This window comes from Asparagus officinalis, chromosome 8, assembly GCF_001876935.1.
Source record: "Asparagus officinalis chromosome 8, Aspof.V1, whole genome shotgun sequence".
NCBI classification, from domain to species: Eukaryota; Viridiplantae; Streptophyta; class Magnoliopsida; order Asparagales; family Asparagaceae; genus Asparagus; species Asparagus officinalis.
The window spans coordinates 6711540-6721824 of record NC_033801.1 but is presented as its reverse complement, the minus strand read 5'-3'; the positions used below and the strand labels follow the sequence as shown (position 1 = coordinate 6721824).

At 35.1% G+C, this 10285-nt stretch overlaps 1 protein-coding gene across 5 annotated transcripts; it reads left to right on the top strand.

Annotated features, from left to right (window-relative positions):
* Positions 1052–10285, top strand: LOC109819708 (EIN3-binding F-box protein 1-like). Of its 5 annotated transcripts, XM_020385541.1 has the most exons (4): positions 1052–1316; positions 5185–5763; positions 7231–8948; positions 9980–10285. In XM_020385541.1, the coding sequence occupies exon 3, from the start codon at positions 7232–7234 to the stop codon at positions 8900–8902; it is 1671 nt and encodes a 556-aa protein (XP_020241130.1). In that variant the 5' UTR covers positions 1052–1316; positions 5185–5763; position 7231; the 3' UTR covers positions 8903–8948; positions 9980–10285. The 5 variants fall into 5 exon arrangements, with proteins under 5 accessions (XP_020241130.1, XP_020241131.1, XP_020241129.1 ...); XM_020385542.1 differs by lacking the exon at positions 5185–5763; XM_020385540.1 differs by lacking the exon at positions 1052–1316 and having other exon boundaries at positions 4017–5763.

Sequence of the window (10285 nt, the reverse complement as noted above, 5' to 3'; positions counted from 1 at the left end):
CAGTTCATGTTAGGTCTAATTTCATGTTAAGTCCGACTTAATTCGTGTTAAGTCTAAATTCCGTTCATGTTAGTTCTAGTTTCATGTTAAGTCCAACTTGATTCGTGTTAAGTCTAATTTCAGTTCATGTTAAGTCTAACACAAATTCATGTTAAGTTTAATTTCATGTTAAGTACAACTTGATTCATTTTAAGTCTAAATTTAGTTCATGTTAAGTCTAATAACAGTTCATGTTAGGTCTAATTTCATGTTAAGTCCAACTTGATTTGTGTTAAGCCTAATTTCAGTTCATGTTAAGTCTAAATTCAGATCATGTTAAGTCTAATTTCATGTTAAGTCCAACTTGATTCGTGTTAAGTCTAAATTCAGTTCATGTTAAGTCAAATAACAATTCATGTTAGATCTAGTTTCCTGTTAAGTCCAACTTGATTCGTGTTAAGTCTAAATTCGGTTCATGTTAGGTCTAATTTCAATCATGTTAAATTCCTTTTAAGTCTAATTTAAAATATGTTAAATCTAATTTAACTTTTTTAAGTCTAATTTCATGTTAAATCCAATTAAATTAGACTTGAAACAAATTGAATTAGACATAACATGATTTAAATTAGATTTAAAAAGAAATTAAATTAGACTTAACATGAATCAATTTGGACTTAACATGAAATTAGACTTAAAACAAGTTGAATTAAACTTAAACATAAATTAAATTAGACTTGAAACAAGTTGAATTAGACATAACATGATTTAAATTAGACTTAACATGAATTAAATTGAACTTAACATGAAATTAGACTTTCATGTTAAGTCAAATTCAACTTGATTTTAGACTTAACATGAAAGAATAGAAGAGATAAGAACATTTTGGGATTTTTTTTTTTATTCTCTCTCTATTTTTAGTTAGCAAGTAATAAGTCAAAACACGTGTAGCACATAAAAATTTTGCTTCCGTGACATTGACACAATTTTCCCTTTTAAATAATGAAATTGTTTCTCGGTACCAAAGTTCGAGCCAAACAAATGAACCCCATTTGTTAATAACTCATTTCTACATGTCCAGCGCTGACGCTTCCCCCTCGCTATCCAAGAACAGAAACAATGAGGACTCTGACCCAATCCCACTCCCAAAACCTCTTCTTCCCCTTCCAAAACCCTAATCCAATCGCAAAATCCATCTCTAAAACCCTAATAGAACCCTCCCCCTCCTCTTATCTCGTCCCTCCATTACTAGTTGCATCCCAAAATTACAGCAGTCTTCATCTTGATCACCATCAACAGCAGCAGCAACAGCAGCACAAAGACCTCCTCATTTGATACCGGTAGATTTTACAAGTGCAAATAATAAATTGATAGTTTCTTTATCTGTACTGTGTATGATATAATGAATGTATTCTTAGCTTTTAAGTTCCCAATAATTTGATCCATAAAGTATTGATGGTCTTATAGTTATCTCATGATTTTTTTTCCCTTTCAATTTCATGAATATTATATGATCACATAATACTATAGAAGCACTTCTCCACTTTATCCATCTGGGTTTAATTTTATGAAACATATCTTTCTTGGTCACATCTTGATGCTTGGTTGCTCCTAAATACCTAAATTGCAAAAACGATTTCTTCGAGATGTATTCTTTTTACTAAGTTTGTCATTTTTTTCTAATAAAGGATATGAATCATTATGATTATTCGAGAGTGTAACAAAGTAGTATATTTTTAAGATGGCCTTATCTGCGTAGCCATCTCGTCTCTTATACCTGTCAAAATATTCTATTTTTAAGTTGATGACTTTTCTACACACATGGCATGCATGGGACCTAGTTTTTAGAAATCGTTGTCTTTGTGTCCATATTGCATCGTACCTGTACCCGTTTCCGTGCTTCAAAGTTCATAACTTATGCATAAAGATAAGGAGATGAAAGTAGTTCTTGCAAGAGCTATTAGAATATTATCCTTGACTAAATTATCTGTTAAAATAACATACCAAAACATGTAGGTTCCAAATTACTTTTGTCGTCTTGATGTTCACTATGTTGATTCAGCTAAACTGAAAAGTAAAAAAAAAAATCTTTTGGTTCTCCTGAGATTAAGATTTTGAGAATTCTGGGACTTTCCAAGGAACATATTTGTTCAGCTCACATGTTCAGGAAATTCGAAGCAAGGATCTGAAGTCTTTCTGCTTCAGTGTTGAAAAGTGCCCTGCTTTTGGTTGTTTAAGCGGTCTGCAAAGCAGAAGCGGTATCCACCGCTGTGCTTTCATCGAAAGCGGCCAAAGAAAGTCGATGCGGCACTTTCTGGTAGAACATGCAGTAAGCTCTTATAAGTATTGTTGAGCGCTTAACAGTGCTTTAAAAATATAAATATGAGTTTATATTATACACTTCCTGACCTCGACCCAGACCCATTTTCTTATGTAAAATCCTTTGCTTCTCTCTCTCTCTCTCTCCCCCCCTCTCTCTCTCTCTCTCTCCCTCCCTCTCTCTCTCTCCCTCACCACTTTTGCAAATCGAGAGGAAAATAAAAATCCTCTACTCCTCTCTCTCCCTCACCACTTTTGCAAATCGAGAGGAAAATAAACCCGAACTCCAACTCTTTCTCCAGCCACCGAGTCCAATACCTCTGGCCAACTCCGTCGCCTCCCCACTAAAAAATCCGCGTCCAAATTCGCCTCCAAATGCTTCTCCAGCAACCTCCTCCTTAGCCATCACCATAACGACATCACTTTCTTTTGAGCTCCTCATCAAAACTTATCATCACCATCTGCAGTCAAAGCTCCTCCACCTCTTTGTCCAGTCGAAGCCAATTCCTCATATCAGTAAATTTTACTGACAATACACTATAAATTATGTCATTAAACTTATTTTAAACAATGATGATAAGAAATAATTGCAGAAGTACATGAACAAGAGCACTTATTTCAAATATGTACTTTTTAATGTGAACTTCATGAAATGAAGAGAACCTGACTTCACCATTCTACTGTTATATACATAAAAGTTGAAGCCCGTTTATGTTCTACTTAAAACAAGGAACAAAACGTTACACGGAAAAGATGTGTCTCTCCCCCCTATATATATATCGGTTTTTCTATAGAGTGCCCTTGGGCACTCTATAAGAGAGGAGAGAGATAGAGAGAAATGAATGAGGAGGGGGCCCCCCTGATTTGCATTGGGATCATCTCTTCATTCATTTCTCTCTATCTCTCTCCTCTCTTATAGAGTGCCCAAGGGCACTCTATAGAAAAACCGTATATATACTACTATATAATATCACCTATATAGAGAGAAGAGAGAGAGAGAGAGAGAGAGAAATATGGTATCTTGTATCCCCCGCCCAAGCACCAAAAAAAGTTGTGCTTGGTTAGTGAGGCTGTCGGGCTCCCCTCCACTCCAATCAATTGGGACCACCATTCACATGGTCAGGGAGTGGATGAGGATGTGAGCACATCACTACCACAGGCACAAAATTTGTGCTTGGTACCAAGGCATGACCCATATTTCTCCATATATAATAATTATAGTATATATATATAATATATATATATATATATTATATACGAGAGAGAGAGAGAGAAGAGAGATATATGGGTATTCCTTGTTATAGGTAGAGGATTTCTCCTTGACGCTCTAAAATCACATGATTGAAGCGAGCATTCATGGATGATCCGATCCGTGAGCTTGATCTACATGATTCTAAAACCCACAACACACGAGTTTAGGGAGAATCGCGTCGTTGTTTGAAACGCTCCATCGAGCATGTGAAAAGTTCTATTCATTCAATACCGTTAAAATTGATACGAGTGGAGAAGGGTCAACGCGACGGTTCACCCCAAAACTCTGTGTTGGGGTTTTAGAATATGTAGATCAAGTTCAACGGGAGCGGAATCATTCATAATGTCGGCTCAATCATGTGATTTTAGAGGCGTCAATGAGGAAATCCCCTCCTATGACAAGGATACCCATTAATCTAATATATATATATATATATATATATATATATATATATATATATAGGGGGGGAGAGAGATTTTATATTAGTCTTCCAACTCTTTAAGTGATTTGGGTTCAATTGCTCTAGTTAGAGGCTGAGAATGTTCTGCCATCTTTATCATTTTTTCGGGTGCAACTTCAGTTATACCCATATACGTTCAAATCAAAACCCCAAAAAAGGCTTCACCGGAGTGCAAATTAGGAAACTATTATGCAATGTCAGACTTAAATCTGGTGATTTTTGGTTGATTTGATAATTTGGTAATTACCCGTCCCTGATTAACAATTATGCAATAATGATTTGTAACAAGTTAGATGGTAAATATAACAAAAGCACTAAGTTACCAACTCTTCAAACGATTTGGGGAACTAACTCCAAGTTGCAAAGATTTTGGGGACTATTTTCAAATATGAAATATTTGGGGGACTAATTTTAAATATGAAAGATTTGACTCCGCCAATGGCTTTATACATTATGAAGTTGACAAAATTGTTTTAACTAAATAAATAAGGTTTGAAAATCAATGAAGGATACCATGGAAAGTTAAAGATTTTGACTTTTGGAAAGTAGCTTTAGTTTTCTTGACAAACTTTGTTAATCTTAAAGTTAGTAGTGAGAAGAGGGTTTAAAAATTTTGAATTATTAGACTTGAAAGTATTAGTTGGCTTGCCATGCGACATTGGAACTGATACCAATTTTATATTTAATCTGAAACTATTGTGTATTGTTTTTATGAGGAATAATGTTATGAAAAATATTATAGAAAGTATTTTAGAGTCCAATTGGTCTATTTCACCACTGTAGCTATGTATGGTATAATACCTTAGTCTTTAGGCATTGTTACTAGAATATTATAAAACATATCCAGGCAAGTTCTCTAGCCTCAACAAAGAATATCTCTTTGTGAGAATACTAAATTATTATATGTCTTCCAACTTGAGAAATGTGAACCCAATAAGACTATAAGTCCAAACCTATGCACTTGTCATAAATACATTTACTATCGCCTAAGTAAGCAAGTGATGCAGAAATCACTGCCTTTTCACGTAAGATTAACCATCACTGTGATCTTAAAGGATATAAAAATTTAAAATTAGTGTTGGATAGAAGGGGAAATCGTCAACCAATTATAATGATTAAACTGAATAGATCAAGCATTTGTGTTCAAAAGAATCTCCTATGTTTATATATGCTACAGGTTGATGGTCAGAAGATATCTCAACAAGGACTTCATAGTAAGTTCCAGAATGACAAATGGTTGAATTACGCGACATAAAGGTATTTGGCTAAATTCTGGTCAAGGCGAAGGTATCAAAGATCTCAAAGAGAGCTTGCTTTACTTTGATAAGGTCTTGTTTGCTGCTAATTTCTTGAGCTTTTATCCTTTGTTAACTTGTTTTTAATAGCATCTTCGGTAATAGGAAGTCTTGGCAGTTTCAAGGTAAAATGTATAAGGTTACCTCAAACTTTCTGTTGTCTGCGAGTATTTTAGTATGTCTTTTTTTACCATTTATTTCCTAAATTTATTTTTGAAGAACAGTACTTTTTTGGCATGCGGTGTTGATGGCTTCTAGAGAATTGTCCATTTTACCCTTAGCAATATTTCTAGGGGGTATGTTTCTCCGAACTTTTCAAAGGTATAAATATCTCATTTTGGAATGGAAAAGAATTAGGGTTTTCTCTTAAGGGTATCTCTCTGCCGACCTGAAAGCTTGAGATCAAATACAGAAAAGGAGCAAATAGAAGCAAGATTCCACTTATAAAGTGTGAATGCTAGGTAATCTCTTGCCCAAAAGAGGATTTTTTTTTCTCCCCAAATAATTTTGGATAGATCTGCTTAACAAGGTAATATTTTTAATATTTACTTTAATGTTTTTGTGTTTAGAGGATGTATTTATGTATTGATTATTGTATATCTGTTTAGAAAAATATGTTTTTTCATACAAATGAAGAAGTCCTTCCCTTTCCTTGGAAATATATTGCAATTTTTAGGGTCACCATCTAATTGAAGAAAATTTAAATAAATTAATCCTTCCCTTTCTTTGGGGATATATTGCAACTTTTATTGTCACAATCTAAATGAAGATCTTAAAAGAAAATACAGTCAAATTTAAGGTTAATTGAGAGGAACCTTTTTCTGCAAATAGAAATGTCAAAATATTAGAAATTTAAGGTCTTTGTAACTGAATATTGGGGTATTAAACTCCTTGTAAGGGAGTATGAGTGTTCTCTAAGCATCCTCTTTTAATGAATTGGCTTCTGAGAATAACTGAGGCCAACTATAAACGTTTAAGGTATTAACTTGATGAACCTTTGTACTAGATCAGATTAATCTAGAATTAGCAGACACATGCATCTTGAAATTTAATACATTGCCAGTTCATTATCATAATTGTTCTGTGTGGTGTTCTATTGCTCTAGATATATTCTAGTTTGTGTTGTATTTTTTTCTTGTTGGGGTAGCTTAACTAAGTTGTGGGTATTACTCTTGACTGGATTTTATATTTTTGTTGTGGTGCTCTTGTTTTCCTTTTCCCTTTCTGTAAATGATAGAACCACACAAAAATTATTAACCAAGATGAGAAGATCATGTTTACGCTGTCATTTGGCATTAAAGCAATATTTAAAGTATCTTTTTCCAAAAATTTTAAATATTTTGATTTAATATTTTATTTTCTTTAAAATCTTGTTTACAATCCTATTAAGAACCTTCCTATTCAGTGCTGTATATTGATGTATTGTTGAAGTTTATGAAATCAATGCATTGAAGGTGTTCAGATATACTTGTGAAACCTGCTTGTATTTTTTTCCCTTCGAGATAGGGAGCCTATACTCTTAGAAATGTTGTGTTTTCAGTTTTCTTCACATGTCGACAATCTTTGATAAGGATCCTTGCAACACTGATTAGTAATGACACATAATTTATTCAAAGGAGAAAGCAAATGAAAGAGGGGAAAAATAGCTGCTTAAGCAGGAAGCTTTTATGATTACTTTCTATTTGTTCTCCCTTTTTTCATCGTCACAAGCATCCATTTGTTTTGTGGACCATAAATATTAATTCTATGGGTTTATCTCCCTTTTTTCATCGTCACAAGCATCCATTTGTTTTGTGGACCATAAATATTAATTCTATGGGTTTATTGTTAGAGTGGAGACTGGTTTGTTGTTGACGTGATGCAACAGCCTCCATCTACTCCTATTTGTATACCCATGATTTTGATATGATGATTTTTTGCTTGACAAGGATGATAAGCGGAGAGCCCCCAAAGTTTGGTTTCGAGTGTAAGAAAAATAAAAATATGCCAGAAAGTCACGATCTAATCAACAAACTCCCCCCAGAGTGCCTGATGCACATCTTCAGCTTCCTTGAATCGTCACGGGATCACTGTGCCAGTGCTGCAGTATGTAGGAACTGGCTGAAGCTTCTGGTTGAGTTGATTATTCTCAAAGTTAGATCAATCACTTATGACTATTCGGAGACTATACCATTGTGTCGTCGACTCGAAGGGAGGTCAGCTAATGATATTACACTTACTAATTTAGGTGTGGGGACCTATCCTCTTCATCACTTGACTTCTCTTTATCTGGGCGATGTTCTTTTTGTTGGGATCACTGATGATGGCCTAAAGATTATTGCACAACTAAGCCCCATGCTTGCGTCTCTTACTCTTCAGAGCTGTTATTCTGTGGGAAATGTGGGATTAAAGTCTGTTGCTGAATTTTGCAAACAGCTTGAAAAGCTAGAGCTGATAAATTCGTTTATTGATGATGAAGGGATCATGCCAATAGCTGAGAATTGCTTACATTTGTCTGCACTGAGCCTAGAGCACTGTCCTCGGATTAGCAATGAATTGCTGATGGCATTCGCAAACAAGTCTTTGCTTCTTAAGTCCATCACCTTAAGAGACTGCGTACTTATTGAAGATTCTGCTATCTTTTATCTCATATCTAGTCAACCAGAGTTGATGAGGATCAAGCTTATCTCTATGAATGTCGGTAATGAAGTTCTCAAAGCAATACAAGAGCATGGACGGGCTTTAAAGGTGTTTTACCTAGAAAAAGTTCCATATCCGGGTGAGATTCTTTATCAATGGATTGAAGCAATTGGAAATCTTGAAGCAGTTATTCCTCGTCCTTATGCCAGTTTTACAATAAGGAGCTTGGTCCGCTTAGAGATTTTGGAAATGGAGAGTTATTTTTTGTTAAGTGATGATTTTCTGTTAGCACTGAGCCAAATTACGAAGTTTCTGCAAAAATTCAAGCTAAAGAAGTGTCGGGGATTCACCTCTGGAGGAATTCTTGCAGCAGTCGCAAACTGGAGCCAATATTTGGAGGTAATATCATTGATTAACTGCATTATAGTCGGTAAACAAGAAGTGACACAAGAACAAGCCTTTCGGAACTTCCCATCATTTAGATCCCTCAAATTGATAAAATGTGAAGGAGTTGATGACTGCTTCTTATCTTCATTGGGGCCTGTGTGCAAGCAAGCGAAGCATATTACCTTGGATGAGATAGATTCTATCACTGACCGAGGACTCCAAGATCTTGTAAGACACAACACTGATCACTTGCTTCAGTTTTTACATCTGGATGGCTGCATAGGAATCAGTGATGTGGGTTTATGCTCAGTGCTAAGAACTTCAGGCAGAAATATCCAGTTCTTGACTGTGGATGATTGCACGAGTATTACTGATCAGAGTTTGATGACGATGGCAGAGAACTGTGGGAAACTAAAAACTCTTTTTGCATCCGGCTGCAGAGTCAGTGACAATGGGGTGTTTTCTGTGATATTTAATTGTGGAAAAACTATAGAAATTATGTCATTTTCTCAGTGTACGAGGACCACTAGCAAAACTGTGAGTTATATTGAGACAATGGGTAACAGACTTGTGCTTCGGCTGACCTCAGATTGATGGGAAGGCCTCCGACTTACTTTGGACTCAATAGCTAGATCGAGAGGTGAGCCACTGCTAAAAATCATAAACTTTGCATTATTTTTTCGCTTAATATTCTGAGTATCGGCTATCTTGAGCAAATCAAATAGGACATGGCTTGTCCACTAGGATATGTTGTTGAATAATAAACTGTCGTCAGGGTTTGAATTGGAGGAAGCCATCATATCATGTACCAAGTATAACTATTTCCTTTTCTCCTTTTATGGCGGGAAAAGAAATTGTAGAACTTTTATGGTTGAACATAGTATTCAAGTTTCATGAACATAGTCTGTTGTTCGTAGGTTGCATCATAGTACACCCTGATATAATATGGGAAAACGGAATAGTTTTTGGATATTAGTCCCTTTAATCTTCAATAATTCCATATTATTCCCTCCAATCTTTCAAATTGCTCGCAAGTCTCTCAAACCTAAGGTGTCTTGCAAATTGGTTCCTCAATAACCAATATGGCCTCAGAACTTGTATTCACAAAAACATAAGTTGAGTGCATTTGGACACATTGAGGAGCTAATTTGCAAGACCCCTCAGGAGTTCAGTAACTTATGAGCAGTTTCAAACATTTAAGGGGCTATTAGAGAATTATTGAAGATTTGAGGGATAAAATGCAATTATCCCAAAGAGGATCTTGGAGGTGACTTGATGAACTGTCACAGAGAATAGTTGATTTTATAATATTTTTTCCAAGCAACAGTAGCTAATTAAGACAATATTATAGTGGAGATATTTCAGAAAAGTGACCATTTTGACATAAACTATTATTCTTATGGGTGAATGAAAAATAATATGAGGATAAATAGATTAAAGAACTTATGAGCTTAAAGATCTCCAGGAGCAATTTCATCATTGTTTGAGTTCAGTCTTGTTTGGAATTTCTTCAAATCTTGTGGGTTTTCAGTGAACAATATAATAAAGTTGTTTTTCTCTTCAGAAAATACGAGACTAACACTGGTTTTATGTTGATGGCAGATGCTCATTTATGATCCGATGAAATCTAGTGCATCTACGAGACTAACACTGGTTTTATGTTGATGGCAGATGCTCATTTATGATCCGATGAAATCTAGTGCATCAACTGGGAGTTCCACTGGTTTTGGCGGTGATAGCCCTTTCTCCATTTATGGTTTCTGGAGTTGTTGCTGTTTGTGTCCTTTTGCTTAGGTTTTATTGTGGTGCTTTTCTTCAGACAATTGATCGACATGCCTTTGCTTCTGTTATTTTGGTTATGTTGTGTTGTTGTTGTTGTGTGTTGCATTTGCTTGTTTAAACTCTTCGACTTTAATATGGTAATGTGCTTTGGATTATATCCTGTTGTCAAAGGTGAAGAAGCTGATATTTATTTTA